At 35.4% G+C, this 23,895-nt stretch overlaps 3 protein-coding genes across 12 annotated transcripts in view; 2 read left to right on the forward strand and 1 right to left on the reverse strand.

Moving 5' to 3' along the window:
* Nucleotides 1-1,159, reverse strand: part of s-cup (spermiogenesis-related protein stanley-cup) — a 16,197-nt gene extending 15,038 nt beyond the window's left edge. For 2 of the 4 annotated variants that reach the window (XM_018520373.1, XM_018520337.1), the window contains exon 1: nucleotides 1,006-1,077. The gene's annotated coding sequence lies outside the window, so the exon portion shown is untranslated. The other 2 variants (XM_018520357.1, XM_018520347.1) reach the window with 2 other exon arrangements.
* Nucleotides 1-11,897, forward strand: part of fdl (fused lobes) — a 43,573-nt gene extending 31,676 nt beyond the window's left edge. For 2 of the 7 annotated variants that reach the window (XM_018520275.1, XM_018520282.1), the window contains exons 3-8: nucleotides 4,800-4,943; nucleotides 6,148-6,249; nucleotides 8,662-8,924; nucleotides 9,484-10,095; nucleotides 10,212-10,941; nucleotides 11,019-11,897. In XM_018520275.1, the coding sequence (XP_018375777.1) occupies nucleotides 4,810-4,943; nucleotides 6,148-6,249; nucleotides 8,662-8,924; nucleotides 9,484-10,095; nucleotides 10,212-10,941; nucleotides 11,019-11,166 (1,989 nt within the window). In that variant the 5' untranslated portion in view covers nucleotides 4,800-4,809 and the 3' untranslated portion in view covers nucleotides 11,167-11,897. Of the gene's footprint in view, nucleotides 1-1,723; nucleotides 1,754-3,932; nucleotides 3,968-4,799; nucleotides 4,944-6,147; nucleotides 6,250-8,661; nucleotides 8,925-9,483; nucleotides 10,096-10,211; nucleotides 10,942-11,018 lie in introns of those variants that run through there. The other 5 variants (XM_018520291.1, XM_018520300.1, XM_018520309.1 and 2 more) reach the window with 5 other exon arrangements.
* A 4,950-nt stretch (nucleotides 11,898-16,847) lies between these two features.
* On the forward strand, nucleotides 16,848-20,206 carry LOC108768307 (Diuretic hormone 44 receptor 2). The gene is made up of 9 exons (XM_018518694.1): nucleotides 16,848-16,911; nucleotides 17,174-17,595; nucleotides 18,151-18,245; nucleotides 18,346-18,511; nucleotides 19,044-19,200; nucleotides 19,285-19,415; nucleotides 19,496-19,587; nucleotides 19,763-19,901; nucleotides 19,982-20,206. Exons 1-9 carry the CDS (start codon nucleotides 16,848-16,850, stop codon nucleotides 20,204-20,206), a joined length of 1,491 nt encoding a protein of 496 aa, XP_018374196.1.
* The last annotated feature ends 3,689 nt before the right edge of the window (nucleotides 20,207-23,895 follow it).

Consider the following 23,895-nt stretch of genomic DNA (forward strand, 5'->3'; position numbering starts at 1 on the left):
GATTAATATTAATATAATAAGTATAATAATATAATAATATAATAAAAGAAATTTTTTATTAACCGAAAATAAGGATAGGAGAAATTATCAAATTGACAGCTCGACAATTCTAGCAAGATATCGTCAGCTATTTTAGTGTTACTTCAAGAGTATAGCTGTTCGCGAACTTTCGCAAGAATCATTAACGGGAGCGATCGAACACCAGTTGTTGCTATTGATCCATGGCGATCGCCGTTGGCGATCTCGTTAGCTCGTGTATAAATTAAAGTGGAACGCGCGTTCGAGAAGTTATTTACTTTTGATTGAAGCGTAATTAAATGAAACAAGTAGTCATATACGGCGTTGTCCTCCCTCCGAATATTAATAGCGGTGTTTCAAGCGTGTAAAATGTGTGACCTTTGCGGCTTTTACGTAGGGTGTTCAGGGTGACAGCAAAACGCGCCCATTTGATATATTATCTGAATATTCTCGAATTTCATTATCTGATCGCATCGCCTAATTCGAAGTTTATTTTAAAACTAGATATCTCCACTCACGAACTAATCCGATCAATCCTAATAGGAGCGAAATGCTCCTATCAATCCTATCTGCTATTTAATATTCCACGTACTTTTGTTCTCAGCTTAATGCTCATATTTTTCAACAAATAAAATTACTGTTAAATAAATGAAATTATTGATATTTTAATTTGATGAACGAACCGGAAGCGAGACTAACGCAAAATACATAACAATTTAATACATTATGTCGTATATTGCGTGCTTTATTAATTTATTTATTCGCCAAATGAAACCGACGATGTTAATAAAAGAGCTCGATGTAAAATCGTTTGAAGTCGTTTTGAGATAATCGGTCGAAATTGTGTGTCTCGGAATTGAAATAAATTTTTCCGAGTTTTTCCGACAGATAGATTCCCGCAAATGTCAGTTACACCGCGCCCTTCAATTTCATTTGATACCTTGTTGATGGCGTGACAGGTGTCAATTTGCTAAGTGAGAGACCGACCTTTTTCTCAGTGTACAACAACGAGGTTTGGCTGACCCGGTCGATCGCGCACTCGCCCGCCGAACACCTGCGATACCGTTTCTCCTGGCGATCGATGAGAATCCTGACCGGTGTCGGCCTGCCCGTCCATCCGTTCGTTCGTTCGTTCGGCCTTCCTCCCGTTCAAAGAGCACCGCGACGACGGCGACGGTGGACGACGTCGTGCACGGGGAGGTCGCACGTCGACGACGGTCCCGCTCTTCGCGTCGGGCGAATCTCCCCGGTCCGTCCTTAGTACCGTTTCGCCGGAGACTATCGGCGGCGGTGGTCATGGCACGCGCGTTGCTTGGCTACGCCACGCGATTCGCGGCGAGGCACGGCATTTAGGTATAGTTCACGTGTGCTGGAGGCACGAGTAGCAACGACGCCGTCGCCGCCACCGCCGCCGTCGCTCCCACCATCCTCGTCGACTTCGTCGTCCCTGTCGCGTCATGTTCCCTCGACCTACCCTCGCTCGATTCATAACCCACCCTCACTGCCGCCTCTCTTTCGCCACTGTCCTCGCAGAAAGAGAAAGAGAGATAGGAGGAAGGCCTTACACCATCTTTCTACCGGCTAGGCGGTAATGTTAAACCACCCGCTCGCCTAATCGCGCGAGGGTGAATTTCGGCCAACTGGCTGCGCACAACGTGGTTCGGTGTGGCGTGGTGTGGTGTCTGATCGCCAGTCTCTCGCTGCGGCCCGATGTCGCCACATAGGTATCACGATGGTATAGTATTTCATCTGAACAAAGTGTCGTGTCGAGGTTCGATCGAATCTCTGCGAAATTAGTTTCTCGATGTGGAAATTGATGGATCTCTGTGTGCGTCGTTTAAGTTCTTTGCGTCGTCGATCAAACTCTGTTTACGGGAAGCAAAGTCTGTAAGATGAAAAGAAATTAAATTGCAAAAAAATTAAAATTGCGTTTCTGTTAATGCAGTTCTTTAGTCGTTTAAACTGCAATAAATATTATAGTAAATAATTAAATTAAATCTTGTTTGCAATTTAGCGGAATGTAAAATTAACTATCATGTGCAATTTTTTTTATCGAAATGTAGAATTAAATATTATTTGTATTATTTGTATTATTGAACTACAATGGTTATTAATATAATTTTTATTGGTTGACTAATATTTTAAAAGAAGATAAAACTTTTATGGTATTCTTTATCTTTTTAAATATACTGGAGTTAATATCTGTCTTTCAAAACAGATTAAAAATTTTTTTATCTATTTGGAAAATCTACTTAATATTTTAATACATATCGTTTTCAGTTCTCATGTTGTTTAATGTTTAATTGTTTTCTATATTAAATTATTTAGGGCGATAAATGCTAATATTTTAAGAAAGTGTATAATATGATATGCGGCAGAACTTAATTTCTTTTTTTATGCATGAATTATATATCTCGATCCAGAATTCTCATTTGATATCGAATAATCTGCCACTGCTTGGAATCGATTTTTTCGGGTTGTGTACTGTTCTATTTCGCTTAGCCGCCTTGGCTTCGTGCATGAATGTCATTAGAGCCGCCTGAATGCAAAACACGTCGAGTATGCACGAGGAATGAAAAATAATAGCGCACGAAAACGCTGCGGTCGGTGTTGTTTTTCCCACAACTGCCATAACTCGACGTTAGGGTCTTGATTACAGTGGAATAAATTAGCATAGGATATTATGATTCATTTGCGAGGCGGCGGGATCGAAACTCAAAGTGCCTATTCTCGGAGTATAAGCACCCGAGAGGTGCCAAGTGTTGTTTGTGTAGTAATCAGAACGCACGCTCCGTCTAGACTGCGGTACATTTCGAGAGGCGAACGAGCTAAGCTTAGACCTCGCCTAGTCGTCCAAGATATATTTCTGTACAATTCGACAGGTGGCCCTTAGACTAACTGCGATAAGTAGCGACACTTGATGACGTTCGTTCCTTTTTACGACGTGATGACAGTGAGTCTAAAAAAACATTGCCCTCAATTGGAAGGTTTTTTATTTTTGAAATATTGGATCGTGCGTTTTTCTGTATATAAGGAGAGATAACGAACGACTGATCTTATCAATAATAACTCTAGTTTACGAGGTTTCGTGTAAGAGTATATAAAGACTGTTTCTAGGCCAGTCTTCGACGCTAAGCCCGAATCTGCCATTGAAATATTTCTATCAGACCCGATTTTTAAGATATAAGAAAAGACATTTTTTTCCAATATATAGTAAAGTTTTATTAAAATTACAAAATGAATTAGAATTGCTGAGCGTTTATTTTTGTTTTTATAATTTTTGTTTTTATTTGGATCGATTTCACGCATTAAAGTTTAGAGGTAGTCTTCTAGCATATTTTCGTCCCTGATAACGTTTCTTAATATTATCAAATCCTGTTGGAAACATTTCCATTGTTTATCATTTGTTGCATAAAAATTGGTTATTTATTAAATGGCATATATTTGTTTGATAATTTATTTAATAATTTGTACAAACAATAATTTATTATTAATTGTTTCATTATATTATTACGTAATTAATGTGAAACTTTTTAACGTTGCTTATAAACAACAATTAATCCCTATTAATGATATATTTACAATTTAATTCGATCTATGGCCGGAAATATCACGAGATATTTCACGTCCACACGAATTTTCCTTGCTGTATTTACATTGACGATAAATCGAACTACATCTGTCGGATGCATCTCGACAGATCAGATCGCGAGGGATGAAGATTTGCTTGGTTTTCTGATGGAAATGTTACGTAATATCGTATAGACGACGCCTGGCAAAGGTCCATAAATCCTCGTGGGATCATAAAGCGGAAGCGATGCTTTTACGCGCGTGCATTTACGTTCGAAAACACTTTCGCCGTAGTTTCTCTTCGTTTTCTGTCGGTCCGATGAGAAGAAGCGGGGCATAGGAACAACGTGTTTCCCTTGTGCCAAGAGAATCGCCGGAAGTACGCGGGAAACGCGTTTCCTTTCGGTCGCTCGCTGTCTAATCTCGAGATATATATGTACCGTGTCTTTATGCAGACGTGCTTTCCACGTAAATCACGCTCTTATCTCTTGTGTGTCACCATCTGGGGATGTTCGCGGTAGAAACGCGCATCTGTATCTTCTTGTTATGCGTTTAATAGTAAATGCGACCGTTTTATCTCCTTGTCACAATCACAGTAGGAAGTGCGAAAAGATAAAACGTAAAAGAGACAATCTCTGAATGAAAGTAAGAACGCGTGCCTGTGATTTAAATTTAACTTTTAAGTAGCTAATAGTGGGATGGTTGCAATATCCCAGATGTAGTTTTCTTTAAAACCTTGTTCTGGAAAAGAGGAAAATGAAAAACCCGAATGTCCAGAAGAAGTCTTTCAGTTCATTATTTTTACACATTTTTCTATTTTCTAACTAATATAGATTTAACTGTAACAATAAATATTAGTAAAAAATATAGCTATAAAATTAAAGTTGTTTTTAAGTTTTCTAAATACCCTATCTATCAACTTACGTATCTTTAAATCACCTGTCTACTTAAAAATTCATGTCGAACTTTTAATTAGTGTCAAATTTTGTCGAAATGAGAAACGTCAAACGATTGCATTTAGTACTAAAAATAAAGGTAACGGATCCCGCATTTATTGTTAATCTTGTTCGCTGGTTTATTGAAATTCGAAATGGTATCGACAAACGATCTTCAGACACGAGAGATATTGTTACCGTTGTCCCGGTTGACACGACACGTTCGTGACTATCTGTAACCACATCTGTATGATGTTTGTTCCGGTTTATTTGCAGACTCGTCAGAATGGTGGGTAGCATGCCCAGCGGATGGATGAGGAGGATCCTCCTCTTCCTCGTCCTGATGACCGGTGTCCTGCTGATCGCCATGTATGCTCACGCTCCGCCGCTCGCATCGCTGCAACCGTTTGCGACGCGACGGTAAGTTTTTTTTATTGCAATCGCTTACTTTTCAAGCAGACAATTCGGCAAGTAAAACACAATAATATCTATTGAGATTCTGTTGAATAAGACAAATTGGAAATCGTAGTTGTTAAATGTATAGAAATTATGCGTTCCACGGGTTATCTCCGTGTTCAAATCCATTCTTAGAATCACTTAGGCCCATTTTCACAATATATGGTTACCCCAAAGATTAAAAGTTACCAACAGATTCATCAATGAAATTCATTAATGAATTTCTTGGTCACCTTTAATCTTTAGATAACCATATATTGTGATATTGGGCTTTATGCCTAATTTCTTCACTTCTAGATAACTTTATCCAAGAGATATCTCCCAGAATACAATGGAGAATCTCCTGGATAAGGTTATCCGCAACTTATCTGGAAGTGAAGAAATTGGGCATTAGAATGCCAACGTTAGCGTTCTAAGGGTTCTTCCAGATTATCGAGCCGACCATCGAACCGCAAGCTGAAGCGGGGAGCACAGACTCTTGTATAACTCATAACACATAATGCATAAGAAAATGTACCAATCAAAGTCCTTCGTTTCCTTCCTTTCCATGAAATAAAGAACTCTGATTGGTTGAATTTCTTATGTCTTATGTGTTATGCGTTATGCAAGAGTATGCTCCCTCTTTAGTCTGCATCCGTATTCAAAGATTTGATGTGAATCTATATTTATTTCGATAATGTGGATGTAGGATCTTTTTGAATGTGGACGCAGACTCGGCGTTCGGTTTGATAGTCTGGACGCATTCTAAGAATGGATTTGTACACTGAGGTAACCTGCGAAACGCATAATTTTTGTATAGAAAGTGCCCGTGGATAAAACAAGAGAACTATAAAACAAGAGTTGTTAAATATGTTGAAAAAAACCAGCAATCTCTTTGAACTCCGTTCTATTTCATGTTTCACTCTGATTTTAATTCACAATTTTTTTATAAGAAGAAAAGTATCTCTGAGTATCGTAAGATAAATCTTTGCGAAGCGCAAAATCGCTTTTTTTCTTTTAATTTCTATATATTTCTGTGTTTTCTGTTAACACACAGCCAGCGCAGGTTCGTTTGCCCGCGTTGTGTATTAATCCAGTGCCTCTTCTGATGATTTTCTTACACTGCATGATTTTTATTTTCATTTTGAATTTATTTTGCACTCGCAACGCGATGAATCGTGCATCGAAGAAGACTAGAGGACTTGCAGCGCGGCTTGGTTAATTACCTGGTGGGTAATGAAACCACGATCGGACCTGGCGAACGACTCTACGAGTATCTGGAAGAGCCTAGGTAACGGATAGCCCCCGACTGAGGATGGAATCTTATGCTAGATCAAATGTCCTGCGTATGTTTTTCATACCTCCCATCCCCGCATTGATCTGATCCCCCTCTGTTCACATGTGTCTGATTCAGGGAAAAAGTATTTTTGAACAACTCTTTCTCTATTTTCACGGTGTTGCAGCGTATCGAATGGCACTATACAAAAATTCGCTTTGAACTGTTACAAAAAAAAAATCAAATAAAAGCATAGTTTCATAGAAAAAAAAGTGTCCTTTCTCTCGAATTCTAAATTCTATAGAGAGATGAAACCATGTTTATATTTCACAGAGTAATTTGAATCTTTAATTTTACAAGACAGAACCGGTGTAGTGATATCAATGAATGTATTAAGGATTTCATCTGTACGTGAAACTTTATAACGAGTATCTGTGAAAGTATCAGAATCTCAAGTATGCATTTAATAGACTGTTTAGACTTGTTTTCGATGAGGCGAATTAATCGTGCTTGATAGTATCCTTTCACTTCTTGTTTATTTGTTTTCGGAACCAGTCACGTGCCGTCTGATACCAATCGGACATTGCTCTCTCAATTAAACAGTTACCCAGGCATGACTTGCAACACGTCGGCCACCTCAATGAACGAATTCCCTGAATGTCCAGAATTTCCACGTGAGAATTCCCGTATATTCCTCTCGGCTGGTGCACCTCTCACAACGTCGCACCTCATTCTGACGCTCGTCCCGTTTAATCCACTCGCCCGAGCACGCCCGTTATACTAAACGCACGCCCACGCCCGCTATTGTTACGCACTATTGTCTCTTGTGTTGCGCGGATTGTACGGTTGCTGCATTTGTCCTGACCCGCTTCGCGCGAAATCCGACTTTCCCGACCTTCCATTCTGAGAACGAGACTCGTCTTCGCCTTCAGAGACGATCCAAACTCGATTGGGAGTTTGCGTGAGGATAAGAAAATAATGTATTTGTTTTTGAAAGAAACCTGGGAGAGAGAAACCTTTTTCACTTCTATCCATATAACAATCTTCAATTTCTATAACGCGAGATACAACCAATCCTCCAATTAGTTTCCTGCGAATCGATGTAAATAGTCGTCGTTGCTTCACTCGCGAATTTCCCTCTCGAATTTTTTCGGAGCACTCCTTTTTCAGCGTTTTCTATTGAGGCACTCGTACATTTCTCCGTTCTTCTACTTTGAGCAGAACGTTATTCCGTTCCATGATTAGCCAGCTATTTTCTTGGGTGCTTCTGTTCGTTCGGTAAACATCGCTTCTCTCTTCTTTCCTTGCTTTTCTAATTCGAACGATGCCAATGATATTGCTTTTTACGCTTTCATTTCTCTTGCCGTTGTAATGAGTACCTCTTCATTTACCGGAGGTATGACATTATTAGCTTGACCGAGATAGGGAATGAGTTGCGGAAAGTAGATCTTATCTTTTTCTTCTACCAAAATGGGTGAACTGTCATGGTTCTTGATTTATGAAATTATTTGCTTCTGTATTATTATTTGAGTTACGCGCTCTGATAAAATAATATTTATTTTAATTTGTTATTGAATATTTAATTAACAATTTTATTTAAATACCTGTCTTCTTATTATAAGTTAAAAATATATCTATGTTTAATGTACATAAAATAATTTATAAAAAATGATATTTAACTTTTTGTATGTGATTTTTTTCTTAAATTATTTATTTATTTTAATTATTTGACATTACTGAGCTGTTTTGTTAATTTTTGTATATTTCTATTTACTTTTACGCTCAGATGTTGCACAAATTGCTATTGACAAACATTGATTCAATTGTTAATACAATATTTAAAGAAAAGATTGCTAACCGCGACATATTAAATTTCTCAATCGCCATTTCGATCATATAAAATCGAATTCTAAAATACAATTATTTATCGCATGTTATTTCCTTAAATGTACCTATCATTTTTAACATTTTCCACATTTTTTATTGCGAGACAGGTATTTGTTGCAAACTGGATTGCTAAAGAAAAAATATGATTGGTAATATACTTGGTAATCCGTGGTCTGACAAACGATTAGATATGTACGTATTTGAAAATTTAACAAAACAGAATTATTTCTTTCAAGGAAAAAGTTATCGAACTTTGATCTAAAAAAACCGATATTTTTCAGTCATGCCACAAATTGCCAGATTAAAATATTCTGTACATTATCGTTGCAAAAAATCCATTCTTATAATTGCGTAAACGTAGCTATGGTTGTAGTTATAGTTGTAAAAATTGACCAATCACAGTCGAATATTCTTCTCATATTCGCTTGTGATTGGTCAATTCTTACAATCACGTATTACTACACTTACGCAATTATAGAATAGGCTCAAAGGATCGCGATTATGGATCGAAGTACGAGTTCAATTTTCACTCGATCGCAGGACATTTCAAAGTCCGTGGTCCTGGGCGTGTGTGGCGAATCGATGCGAGAGACGAGCAGTGAGGTCCTCGAGGACATCCTTGGCGACCTGCACCGCGCATTGTGGAGGAAATACTCGTCTATTGTGGCCCAGACCGACCGAGAACGTCGTTCTCGGCGATGACAGTGTCATCCTGCATCTTCAGCAGATCGAGTTCGTCACCGTAAATACGAGCGATCAGGAGACGAAAGATCTGCTGGAGCATGCAAAGGATATCTTCATCGGTGAGTGTTGAAGAGTGTTGAAGATCAGGAGAAGAGAATGTTAGAACATTCACCTAACACGTTAAAGATACTTTACAACAGCTCCTTGTCATTAATCACTATAGAAAGTGCAAGGCAAAAACTTTATTAATTTTCTGAGATCCTCTTAATTAGTAACGCTTGTCAACCTCTCGTATTAACAAATATGACAAAGCAAATATATATACCACAAAATACATATCAGATGCAAGAGCACGTATTTTACGTAGTATCAAAGTTACGTAGTTTGTATCAAAGTTACAACTTCTACATATTGTATTTATATATTCCATGCAGAATAGGAATTACTGAATTTCGCATTTTGTGAATAATTATTTATCATATTTTGTGTAATTAAGGTCTTTATTCTGTAACTCTTAACGACAGTGTCGGTGTCATTATATTATCGTTGCATAGATTTTATACATAGTAAAAAAGTTGCAGCGCAATAAAACGACATCAACACTGTTGTTAAAAGAATAAGGACCTAAGTTGATGGAATTGCTGCTTCCTTCTATGTAAAACGTCTTTTTAATTGCAGGAAACATCAGGAGTTTGGTTAAGGTGTTGAACGCTAAAAGTCGATCCGGTATCGATTCGTTCATCGTGTACCTGAGCGCTGGCAATGCGCGGGGCACCACCTTGACTCTGGACACCGATGAGTCGTATAAGCTAGAGCTCACATCGAAGGGAAAGATTCTGGAGGCCAGGATCACGGGGAGGAGTTACTTCGGGGTGCGACATGGTCTCGAGACCCTTAGCCAGTTGATCTGGTGGGATGAGGCGGCCGGCAAGCAGGGCGCTCTTCGCGTCCTCACGCGAGCCTCCATCGAGGACAAACCCGCATTCTCTTATCGGGGCCTTCTCGTCGACACTGGCAGACAGTTTTTCCCCGTTGAGGAACTGAAGAGGGTCATTGATGGCATGGCGGCCACAAAGCTCAACACGTTACACTGGCATCTCACCGACTCCCAGAGTTTCCCGTTTGACTCTGCGCAGTTTCCGGAGATGGCGAGATGGGGCGCTTACAGTGGCGATCATATTTACACACCTGAAGATGTGAAGGACCTAGTCGATTATGCGAGAATACGCGGCGTCAGGATCGTCGTTGAGATCGATTCTCCGGCTCATGCTGGCGCCGGGTGGCAATGGGGTGAGTTTTACCCTCCAAATTTTGTAATATTAATTTTTAATAATATAAATCTTGTTGGCACAGATTAGCATTTTCATTATATTTTATTTTTTTGTTATATTTTTTATAATAATCAGGTACGGAACATGGTTTTGGTGAGCTGGCGTTGTGCGTGGATCAGCAACCGTGGTCATCATATTGTGGCGAGCCAAATTGCGGCCAACTGAATCCAATAAATGAACATTCATACAGGATACTAGAGGGCCTGTACCGAGAATTATTAGATCTCACAGAGGTGCGCGATTTGGTGCATCTCGGTGGCGATGAGGTGAATCTCGAGTGCTGGGCGCAATATGGCAATATCACTCTCGCAATGCAGGCGCAAAACATGACGGATTATCACGCACTTTGGGCGGAATTTGAGACGAAAATGCTGCAGCGGCTGATTCGAGCGAATCATGATAAAGTTCCGAAGGCGGTAATCCTGTGGAGCTCTCCATTAACGAAGAGGCCTTACATCATGATGTACTTCGACCCGAAAATTCATGTGATTCAGTCTTGGGGCGGTAGCAATTGGCCGGAAACGCCAGACCTGTTAGAGGACGGTTTTCGGGTAATCCTGTCGCATGTAGACGCCTGGTACCTGGACTGCGGCTTCGGCAAGTGGCGGGAGGTCGGTGAGGCCGCGTGCGGCGAATACCGAACCTGGCAAACTGTCTATAATCATCGTCCGTGGAAGGACTATCCACCACAACAACAGCCTTTGGTACTTGGTGGCGAGGCGGCGATCTGGAGCGAACAGACCGGACAATCGTCCCTGGGACCTCGACTATGGCCTAGGGCGTCGGCGTTCGCTGAACGATTATGGTAAATAATATAATGTAGCAAATATATAACAGCGATTTTTTTCTAGTAGAATATTACAAGAAAATTCTTTTTTCCAGGAGTGACCTATCGACGAACAGTTACTCCACGGACGAGAACGTTTATACCAGACTATCCGTGCATGTCGAAGTCCTGAACAGTAGAGGCATCAAGACGGAGTCTATGTGGCCACAGTGGTGTTCCCAGAATCCCGGGAAATGTCTCTGACCGATCGTTAGAGATTCGCTAACTATCCACCAGCCGTTCCTCGAGAACTGTACTTGCGGCACTGATAAATATATAAAAACAGGGCTTTATAAAAAGCGGCGACATCGGTTGCAAGTCCTGTCGATGGTCGAAATCGATCTCGTCCAACGCGCAATGACATCGCGTATTCGTGATCCATGGGACCTTTCGATGCACATCCTGCCGACGAAATTGACAATCGTTTCTGCTTGATAAATCGACGGCTTTTTTATTCGCAAGAAATGAACGTCGAAGGGATCCGACGTTCGGTAAATAACATCAACATTAACATCAATATAGCGAATGACTAAAAAGCTCTCTCTGCGTATGTAATATATATGCAAACATACGGTAAGCTGCGAGATTACAGAGGTGACAACGGATAAGCCGTAACTTTAAACCAACACGCATTAATTTAACGTAAAAGAACGCGTGGCTGGTAACGATTAATTGATTCAAACTTCTCTTGTGAAGAGATTTGAAATCAAGCTTCACACAAGCTTAGTTTTATAAGCGTCTACTTAAATCGAATAATTGCAATCGAGTAGAACCGCGGATATTCTATTGATGAAATGTTTCGGAGTCCGAACTGTATGTCGATCATGAATGTTGCAAATTTTTCAATTCCTTGATATCTAAAAGATATTGCTGTTTTGAGAGTAAATTTTATGTCAAATATGTCTAAAAAATATATATCAAATTTATAAATTATTACGACGAAATTGATATATATGTGTTATGATGTTATTGGTAAAGCTGTTTTCGATCTCGATTTCTGCTGTGTTAAAGTACAAAAATTTCGCGTTCGGACTTTTCAAAAACTTTTTCCAGCACTTGTTTTTTAACAAGTGATACATTCTAATCTTTTTTTTTCGTTTATCGATGCAAAATTCTAAACACTACTCTGTTATACGTTAATTGTTTAATCACATTATACTGCATAACGATGCATAATTGAAACAAATTGGAACAATTGTGCATTATGTCTTAATATGGGAGAGGTACTGCCTCGATCGAGACTCAGTTAAGAGTCCTAGCGAGAAGGAGCCTTTAAAGCGAATGAGAAAAGAAATACGATGCGCAGGAAGTTTATCGCGTTATTTCTCGGATCTCTCAAATCGAGGATAACGAGAGTAGACTAGCTTTATCACTGGAACGCCTCAGCCAGGGGCAATTTTATAGCGCGTAATTTAGCTTTTTAATGGTCGAGATTACATTATTGAAAGTATAACAAGGCATATGTATGTATATGTGATGATATGATAGTTCTGATGTTGTGACATGAATGAGAGGAGAGAAAGAGTGCTGTATGTTTGCGACTGATCTATATTATTAAAGATTATCATGTATAATGAAAACGCTTGATATCAGAGAGCTTGAAATTCGCCGATTCATCGGCACGCAATGCTAATCGAATTTTCTATTTATCGTCAACGCAAAAATGCTCAGGGCAGAGATTACAATTATCGGATATTTCTTATGCGCGTGGAGAACGAAGGATACAATCTCTTTATTTCTCAAGCATTGAGTTTAATTATTATACATTATTTATCGAACATATATTTACGTTTTATTAATTCATAAATAGATTTGTTTGAAATTGAAACAGTCATATTATTGTATAATTATTCATTTGTATGAAAAAAAAGGAAAAATATTTTAATTTAATAATTTATTTCGAAAAATAAGAGGCATTACATTGTGCTATATTATTTTTGATTTCATGTAATCGCCGAGATTTTATCGCGTTGTGATTTCTAATCGTCCCAAGTTCGGAAGATGACGTCCGTATCATCGCGACGAAAAATTTGATTTATAGAACGCAAAGAAACTCGCCCAATTATAATGATTCCAAAATGCATATGATTGTTTATAATGAAAAAAAAGTCTGATAATATAAAATGTGATTTATTTCGCGTCGTTATTGGTGCAATATATATTACTAAATATTATAATAATAATAATCAATTGTTTGGAAATAATTAGAAAAATATATTTAACAAAAGGTAATATTTAGAAAAGATAATATTTAAAAAATTAGAAAAAATAATATTTAAAAAAATTAGCATTTAGTTAGTTTTATATTATAATAGAAAATTTTTGAGCAAAATTATTTTACCAAAGCTTTAGTATTATTATCTAGGGTTGTGATTATTATTACCAGACTTTTTTTTCAGTGTAAACGACGCAAGTGGTCTTCACTAAGAAGCGAATGCGCGTGGAAATTCGCCCCCTTAATCCCTGTACAACGTGGCCTATGAATTACGTAAGAAAACGCAAGTGATTCTTGGAAATTTGTACATATTTCATAATGATGTAGGGAGCAACTTATAATATACATATAGATAAGCGTGTAGATAGAAGCAAATAGCTAAGATATTTATTAGGTGAACCGAGAGATAGACGGTTATTTAAACGAATGAATAGATATAGGCGAACCGCTCACGAGGGACAATGGGGGCGAAGAATGTGACGCAAGTCTAGAAGAGATGTTGGAATATCTGTACTTATTGATACTTACCGATATTGATGGCTGTAAGAGGAGTTAATTCTCTCGTGCATTTGTAGATACAAGATCGTGATAATATTAAAAGACTACTGATCAACATTGTCTCGAATTATGATGTCATTTATAAAGAAGTATCCAAATAATTAATAAAAATAAAGAAAGAGCTTTTGATTGAATTAAAGCATTAAGTTAGAATGAAAGTTCACTGCGCTACGAACTTCAAAATTCAAGCAGCTATAACCTTATTAAAAATGAACGAAATTTAAATTTAGAAAAAGAGTTTTAAAATTTAGAGTTTTGAAAGTTTACTGAGCCTTTTGAATTTTTATGAATTTGATTATATTTACATATAAAAAACTACGAGCTGGACATGAGAAAATTTTCTTCTCACTTTGTGGACCCAAAAAACTTGCGAAACTTTCGACTTTTTAACGTGAAGAAAAGCTTGAAGTTTTCTCTACAAAATTGTTTTCTAAAAATATTCTTATAAGATTTTCATGTTACGTACATATAAAGTAACGCTACAAACTTTCGTTCAAACTCATTATTATCTAATGTTTGAAAGATTAAGCAGTTACTGTTTACTATTTAACTTTTCTGTTCTTCATTTTACTTGAATATTCTTGTGACATCATAGTATAAGATAACCGACATAAGTATTGAGGATTCTTAAGAGATTGCAATTTCGAGCACGAATTACTCCTCTGGTTATTTCTTATGTCATATTCGTCTTAATCTCGATTAATGAAACAGAAATCGATAGATGTGCAGGTAAACGTTACATGTAATGATAACAATTTATCGGATACGTTAAAGAACAAGAATTTTACGACGATTAGGACGGTGATATTTACGGTACGTATACTTACGTTATGCGACTCTCTTCGGTCCGCAACGATGAATGTATGTAAATAAGACACAATTGTGTGTATGTTTCGATGGTTCTCCGAACTGATTTGAGCAGAAAGATATACTCTGTTATGACGTGTCCCTTACACGGATTTAACATAAAATGAATTTTGAATACATCACTTCGTTTGCTTTATTCCCTACAAGGACATTTCCTTGTCCTATTTCCTTATTGAATATGCATTGAATATGCGTTGCATAAAACCCTTTTTATGATAAACATTTATCAAAAAGAAAGATCTCAGGAAAATGTATTTTTTCATATAAATATTTATGTAATATTTATAAGGTTTAAAAAAGTTTTTTTGAATAATACATTGTAATGGTATTATGCATTGTTATTGATTTTGTCATTTAGTCTCTTTTATTACTAAAATTGTAAAAATATTAATAATATAATTTTTAATATTTAATATATTAATAATATAATTTTTAATATTTTATGTAATTTTATTAAAATTAATAAATATTAATATATATTAATAAACCCGTTTCGAAAATCCATTAAGTAGTCATTTTGAAAATTTAATTATTATATGTTAATTGATAGCGTCATAATGATATTGACATTGTTTACGTCGCATCAGTTTTTGATGCGGAAGTTGATCGAGTAATATCATTAGAAATTCGAACTATGAATCCTATAATGGTTTGGGCTAATATTGACAACTAACTTGTGATGATTTGAGCTAATATTGACAGCAGTCTATCAAAAAGAACTTTCAAAGATTAAATTTTTGATGGATCGCATTCACCAGATAAGTAATTTGTTTGTATTCTCATAAATACGTTGCACAAAGCATGGCGATAGTTACACACCTAAAAAATCAAATCGTGACATGAGTTAGAGATGATATAATGATAAAAGAATATCCTGAAAATTGATTGAAATATTTTACAAACATCAGTAACATTATGAAAATTTGAGAACGGCACACATATCAGAGTTTCAAAAATAATAAAAACGAATTTACGTAATATAACGATTACAAAATTTAATATTAAATTGTATATTAAAAGATATTAAACTTAATTCGATACATTCTTTCTTTAGTAAAATTGTACAAGAGTTTGAAATAATTGTTGCTTAATCCATTATTTAGAAATTTTACCTCAATTGGCATTGATTATGGAATTAACACATTTATATTTATTTAAAATTTAAATAATTTTAAATTTAATGAATTAATTTGCAAATTTACTTTCACTAAATTAATATTTATTTAAAATTATATATATATGTATATATATGTATGTATATATAAAATTTTTTAATAGATATCTCATATAGAGAGATTAAGGGCTTCTTTCACCAACTCCGATTAACTTAATCGATCGATTAATCTATCGGAATTGACCAATCTCATTTGTCATTTTGTTTGACGATAGATGCGATTGGTCAATTCCAATGGACTAATCGGCCGATTAAGTTAATCGATGTTGGTGAAAGAAGCCCTAAGTGTGCCTTCCAACAAGTAACACAGTGATCATGTCATCTTTGTTTAACATTGGCAAACAACAAGGATATAATGATCCATGTCACACCGTATTATTTGTGTCGCTTGTTAGAAGGTACACTAAATTATGCTTATTATGTTGTTTGTTTATGACACAGTTGGAAATCACGAAGCTTCGACGTGTGCAACGAGCACACTTTGCTCGGCGGACAATTCGTTGACTTGTTCTACGTACTCAAGTTTGTTTTACGTCATTACGAGGGAAGGTCCGGGGTGCGGAAAATCGTGCATGAGTGATCGCTCAACGCGCAGCCGCCCGATTTATGTCCATGATTCTCTATCAAAGTTTCAGATCAGCCACGATCGCGTACACACGCAGGTGGATATCTTAAAGAAGTTACATTTCATACATGCTGTTACTAGTACTCATATATAACGCGAAATAATTGTGATTACAATAAAATAAAATTTAAGGTAAGAGATAAACATCGTGCTGTTAATTTTAATATTGTAAATCGATGATAAAAAAATTACGATCTATAGTAAGAACTATTGATAAGAAGAGCGAAGAAATTATTTGGAAGCATTAATTGATGCTATAAGGAAGTCAGAGTTTAATATTAGTAAACCTTTGATTTAAATAATAATGTATGTCGTTGCAACGAAAATGCATAAGATTATATTAAATTTTTGCATTGTTAATGGAATGAATAGTGGACGAAAATTTTATTGCAATTGAAAAATAAAAAAAATAACAGATTTATTCTTCTTATTTCTTTAGCGTTAAAATGAAAGAAGCTGAAGTGGAACATTTCTTAGCTGAACAGAGACAAAAATGCAAGTTTTTCGAAGGTGGGTTCGAATTCGTATTATTTAAATATCTGTTTTTTTACATTAAATATTAAAAAGAATTGTAATTCTCATATAATTGTTTTGCAAAAAAAATCTACATCTTGCGAAAAATTATTTAGTGTCTTAAAAGAGTTCAGAAAATCTTCTCAATTTGATTGAAAATGATAAATGATCGATTGATCAGGGTCTATCAGACCCCCGATAGGGTGTTTTCTTATTAATTAGACAATCGTTATTGCATCAACGAGAACGCCTACGATAGGTATGTCCACGTTCGGTAACATGTCGGAGGCCATCGGAATCAACTTATTCGGACATAACGTCACTGATGAGGATCAATCAGAAAAGTATCGCGGCGTCAAAACCAGCGACGAGAGCAACGGAACAGAAATTCGTCAATGTCCGCCATTCTTCGACGGTTTGCTTTGCTGGTCGCGTACTGACGCACCAGGAACAGCCACTTTGCCCTGTCCACCGGTTATAGGATACACCGACCTCGCGAGCGACAACCTGAGAAAGCTTGCGGTGGCCAGCAAGGTCTGTTTGGCGAACGGCGAATGGTACAAGAACTCGGATGGCATCTCCTGGAGCAATTACAGCCTGTGCGTGTCGAACCTCACGCGTCATATCGAGAAGAATTATTTGCCGTTGTACGAGACGCCAGCGGAGTTTGCGCTACTAAATGTAAGTTATTTGTTGTGGCTATGCTTGATTATTGAAATTGAAGCAAGTCGGCAGATTTTCTGTAGCATTGTAATTTAATAAGCTTGCGATTAAATTAATGAACAGAATTTGAAATTTTTTTAATTTGATATTTTTGGATGTTATAAACAGAGTAAAATTTTATTATTTCTAAAACAAACTACATTACATACAAGATACTTATATAAAAAAATTTAGGTATATTATATTACATTAAAAATTTATTAATGAATATCGTATAATAATCACATATAATTTAATGTTTTTCTATGAGAAAAATATTAAAAGTGCAACAGAACCATCTTTCCAACAAGAGATATCTACATTATATTCTTGTTGTTTGCCAAAATAAACAAAGATGCATTATATTATGTCATTTCTTGTTCAAAGCACCTTCAGACATGAGTTATTATACTATATAAATATATTAATTGTTCTTGCAAAATTTTAAAATTGCTGTACAATTATCATGAATGCAATAGACATAAAACAAATTGATTCATTTATACAGCTTTTATCATTATGTACTTTTAACAGAAATGGCTGCCAATTATTAGAATGATATCGCATATTGGATACATTACTTCGTTTACCACATTAATCGTTGCTATGGTAGTTTTTTCCTTACTTAGGTAAGTATATATGTTTTCCTCATCTGAGTACAGTCATTTCTTTTCCATTTCATTGAGAGTGTTTCAAATTATCGCTAATATGCTTTCCATATATACGTAGGAAACTCAGGAATCCCAGAAATAGATTACACATGCACCTATTTGCGTCCTTTATCATGAGAGCTTTTATGGCACTCCTTAAAGATTGGAGTTTCATAGGTGGCATCGGATTAACCTGGAACGTCGTATTTGTTGATGGAGAGAAAGCTTTTATCAAAGAGGAAAATGTAAATAGAACATCGATATCATTATTTTATTATTATTTTAATTGTTACTAATTATTCATTTAATTTTTTTATCCTTACGAAACTCTAATACTGGCCAATTTAATACTGAAAGATAGTAATAAATTAAGTATTCATTTTAAGTATTAAAATTTACACTATTTTTAGTACACCAAATAAGTAAATAATTACGTTCTTTTAATAATAAATTGACTGTTATTAGATTTCTACGAATATTATTTTGATTTTTATTACTTTAATTAAATTACTCTATACGTATAATAACTTTTTTCTCAATTCAATTGTCTTCTTTTGTGTCTATCTAAAAATTTGTCTGATAATCTCATGAACTATTTTTGAATAAACTATAATTGAAATGAATTATTGCATTAATTAATCAATTTTTATAAATACTTATGTCTGTGGAAAAACAATATTCCAAATTATCTGTATGTGTGTGTATTTCAATTTTCTTTTCATATTTATTTCTTAATCGAGTAATGTAATTTGTATTTTCGCTAATCAATGTTTTCAGACTTGGGTCTGTAAGGTCATCACGAGTCTGTGGCAATATTTCATTGTGGCAAATTATTCATGGATCTTGATGGAAGGATTGTATTTGCACAATCTAGTTTTCCTAGCGCTATGTACCGACAGCAGCACAATAGCTCTGTATATCGCACTAGGATGGGGTGAAATAGAATAAACTGATTTAAAATTATTTTAAATGTAGAGCTTTGAATCGCTGTTTACTCACATTTCATTACATTAAATAGGTCTCCCTGTCTTGGTAGTAGTGCCATGGATTATATTTCGCGCGACTATTGAGGACACTCTCTGCTGGACCACTCATAACAATTCCTCGCTGTTTCTCATCATAAGAATACCAATGATTATATGTATTTTAGTACGTCGATTGCATAATGTAACGGGCATTTGAATTGTGTGCATATTTAAACTAAGCATCTGTTTATTTCTTCATTTCAGTTCAATTTTCTACTGTTCCTCAATATCGTTCGCGTTCTGCTGGTGAAGCTGAAGACATCGGTGCATCTGCAGCGGAAAAAAATGAAATACAAGTTAACAATTAATACATAAATAGCTTTATTACATAATTCATCAATTTATACCGATTTAAAATTAATTTTATTATTTTCGATATGTAAGGATATATATGGCCTTTTGATGGAAAATCTAGTTTAGCATACAATCTTTTGTTAGATGCGATTATATTTATTTTAATTTTTAATTTAGGAGATGGGCGAAATCAACTCTAGTCTTGTTACCACTTTTCGGAATACATTATATAATTTACTTGGGATTGTCCTACCATAAGGATTACCGGGTAGAACTCGTAGGGCTTTTTTGCGATCAGCTATTTGCATCCTTCCAGGTACTTATAACGCGAAGGATCTAACTGTTTTGCATAATTTAAATATCCTCGCACACACTTTGTGTTATTTATCTTTGTAGGGTGCCTTCGTGGCTTTTCTTTATTGTCTGCTAAACGGTGAAGTCAGAGCAGAAATGCATCGAGCGTGGAAAGCCCGACGATCAAAGAGGGAGGTCGATTTCTTCATCTCTGGACATACGAGAAATTCACGAGATGGAATCAATCGAAAGCGACATCGATTGGAGGATGACACCAATTTTACGATAACAGCTACGAAAAAATTGCCGTTGAAAAATATCAAGTAGATTCAATCAGCTGTTTAAACGTCGAACAAATTTTATTTAGTTTATATAATCTGTTTAAATATCTAAAAAGTATATAAACACCGATTGAAAAAGTAATAGCGAATATCTGAGAATAAGAAAGTAATATTATAAAGAGCTGAAGTATTTTTCATGTTTACAGAAATTTGGTATCTTTAGTAATAATGTGGACACACACACACACACACACACACACACAACACACACACATATATTATGAACCTTATTGTGATTTTTCTTTCTATAAATATGTGCACTACGTGTTCGAAATATTTCAATGTACCTTACAAATAAATGTTTCTATGTGTATGTGTATGTGTATGTACATCTATATACTGTAATAGTATGTATAAAATGTGTATAACGATAAAAGGAAAAATAATAAATTAAGGAGTGTTCACATATTTCTATGTATAGGATCAAAAAAGAAAGAATAATTTATTATTTCTAAGGAAATAATTTACTGTATGCTCGAATAATAATCTTTACTGTAATACATAGCATTGTTACTGAAGTTTTGCATATCCCTTTTAATTTCTCAAGTTTATGCATAATTAATAATACAAACTAGTAATCATACATCTGCATTAATAATATATAAAAAATTTTAATAAATTTAAAAATTAAAGATTAATAATAAGTATTTTTTAACACCGTTATCTTTTAAATGTAAATCTATTTATTAATATCACAAAAATTAACATACGTAAATGTGTAATATGTTGGTACATTTACGTTAAATATAATTTCTTCTTTAATATAATATTAATAAAATTTAATAATATTTTATTGATTTGTAATAATTACGATATTTTTATAAAAACATGTGTTTGGTGGAATGAAAGGGGAAAAAAGGGTTTCGGTCGTGAAAAGGATCGTCATTGTGGTAACGAGGTGTGAACTATTTCATGACACCCGAGACGCTTGATGGAACATATTACTCGGATGCATCGAGCAGGGCGTGTGCCACGTCCTTGATTGTTGCGGCGAGGATTGATCATGTTCACACATATTATACACGCGTGTACTCGCACACGGCACCTCGTCGTAACTCTCGGCCGCACGCGTCAACCCTTGTACGAGCAATTTTCGAGATGGGTGTTGGTCGAATTGGAAGTAGATTAAAGTCCGATTGACCAATTTACATAATTGCGGGTTCTGCGGTTCTGTCCTATAAAGCGGGGATAAAATACTTTGACTACGTTTACACACATTGATAAAACCGTTTTAGTAAAAACTGTTTTTATGAAACTGACCAATCATAGTTATTTCATTCTTCTGAGGAATAGCTATGATTGGCCGGTTTCATAAAAACGGTTTTTACTAAAACGGTTTTATCAGTGCGTGTAAACGTAATCATAGTTTCGTACTTATTATGTTCGTTATGCCACTGTATCAGCATTAGTATCAATATTAATGCTAAAGTAATAGCAAAACGGACATGATAAGTATATGAAACAAAGTATTTTTTAAATGTATCAAAACGAGCAGAAGTCAATTTTATTTCATCTATACATATATGTACATACATTTTGCTTCTATAATGTTATAATAATTCGAAAACAGAGACGATATTATGATTGATTTACGCATTTTCAATCGAAAAATTATGTATATGAAGCGCAGATGGGATCACTACAACGCTGTACAGATATATGTAGGTATATGTATAGCATTGTTAGCGAAATAAAGAAAAAGTCTTTACTAATTTAACTACTTGTGATATTAACAATTATAAACTAACATAATCAAAGTTATCAGTTACATAACATTTTTGTATGTGTGTATTCACCAGATTCCGTTTTTTAAAGTATTTTTTTGAAGTATTCAAATTCGATTTCTTTTAAATTTTACTTGTTCTCGTAAAACAATCATAACACTTTACTAACGTTATAAGAATAAACTAATTTTACTACACGTATTCTTTCTCGATTTTAACGTCAATTTAGTATATCAAATTTGATTGAACCGTAATCAAAATTTTCGGACACACTGTTCATTATTTTAGGAGACAAAAAATTGCAGCTATACGTTATTGTACAAATGAACTGATGGATCTTTTTGTATAAAACTGTTCCGCGACGGAGAGGATGCGACTGTGATTATTATTATAGCCGAATGGCGCAGATGCGACGTGTCTACCACCTGATCCTCCGAAGAAATCTATACTACTCCAAAATGAACCCATCTTCAATTTACTCTGTGTTCCTAGAACACGTTTAAAATAAACATCATAATCATCTTAAAAGAGAAATAAACTCTTTTCTCGACAAAAATAAAATTATACATAATAAATAATTTTATAATATTTCCGCATCTCTCTTATAGTTACACTGAATATTTTAATTACACTACACTATTAAATCTATAGTGTCAAATTTAACCTAATGTGGGTCGCCACTGCTCCTACTAAATACATCGTTATTTTTTACTAAAACGATAATTAAATTTGACACTATATCGTGTCAATTTGATACTGTATAGTGTCAAATATAACCATTGTTTTAGTATAGATATGATTGAATAGGAGCAGTGTTGACTCACATTAAGTTAAATTTGATTTAACTATAGATTTAACAGTGTACGAATCATTGTCCACAGTAGAATATTCGTAGCGTTTATAAATAAAACAGTTCCTATTCGTAAGAAACTCAGATTTCAAAACTCTATCATGTAAACAATATTCTAATTCTAAATTTAAAAGATATATAATGACATTTAAAAAAAGTAGATTTGTACATATACTTTTTTTAATAGGATATAATAAGACATGTCAATCACATTTGTTCTTGAGTGTAGTGGATGACAGCTGAAGTATAGATATTATTAACTTATTATATCATATTTTATATAGGTATAAATATTTCTTTTTAAAAAAAAAACATAATCGTATGATGTCAGAAATAATCAAATCTTTTACCTATTTGTATACATGATCGGTGTTAAATATTATCGTCCGACGACAGGAATCCAGCGCCAGTTTTCCAAAACATTCAACGTCAGGTCAAATGATCGATAAAATGGTCTTCGTATCCGGGAGGCTGTGTAAAATACTGTCGCGTGAATTACGAAATGCGGCGGAATGGCGACGTGGCGTCAGGTGTCGGGGCGGGTACGCAGGGATGTTTCTCGATAGTCGATTGGAGAACGCTCGGGATGTTGTCAGGGATGCTGGGGATACGAGAGGACAAGGGAGGCTGTGGCGGAATCAAGGGCGTGGTTACGGGAGATGAAAATCCCTACCCGCCAGCTCTGTATAGCCAAACTCACCCTTCCCTGTATCAGTTTTTCTGCCAGGGATGCTGTTGACCGTTCTCTCCCGACGATCTCGTCGAAGCCGGGAGGTCGAGATATTGTCAGAAGTGATCTTGTTGCTGCGGATAACAATCGACATTGATCTAATCGCGATTCGGAGTCGATAAATGAACGAGTGATTTAGAAAAGTGAAATATTCTGAAGAATTTCCTCCTGTGTTAAGATTGATAGTAAAAAAAAGGTGGATAAGATTTTGTGTGCGATTGTTTAATCGGTGAAAGAATTTAATTGAGAACAATAGAAAAGAGTGATCAGTTCCAAACCGGATGAGAACAGGCGAGGAAAAACGGAAACTTGTTTTTTATCTTGGAAAACTATGGTAAGTGAGACAAATGAACAAAAACACACATTAATTG

This window comes from Trachymyrmex cornetzi, unplaced genomic scaffold (genome assembly GCF_001594075.2).
Source record: "Trachymyrmex cornetzi isolate Tcor2-1 unplaced genomic scaffold, Tcor1.1 scaffold122, whole genome shotgun sequence".
In the NCBI taxonomy this organism is placed as follows: domain Eukaryota; kingdom Metazoa; phylum Arthropoda; class Insecta; order Hymenoptera; family Formicidae; genus Trachymyrmex; species Trachymyrmex cornetzi.

Coding starts and splice junctions, on each gene's coding strand:
- LOC108768307 (XM_018518694.1), top strand. CDS start 16,848: ATGAAAGAAGCTGAAGTGGAACATTTCTTAGCTGAACAGAGACAAAAA. Junction 18,246..18,345: donor GTAGTTTTTTCCTTACTTAG/GTAAGTATATAT, acceptor ATATATACGTAG/GAAACTCAGGAATCCCAGAA. Junction 19,201..19,284: donor GTATATCGCACTAGGATGGG/GTGAAATAGAAT, acceptor TACATTAAATAG/GTCTCCCTGTCTTGGTAGTA.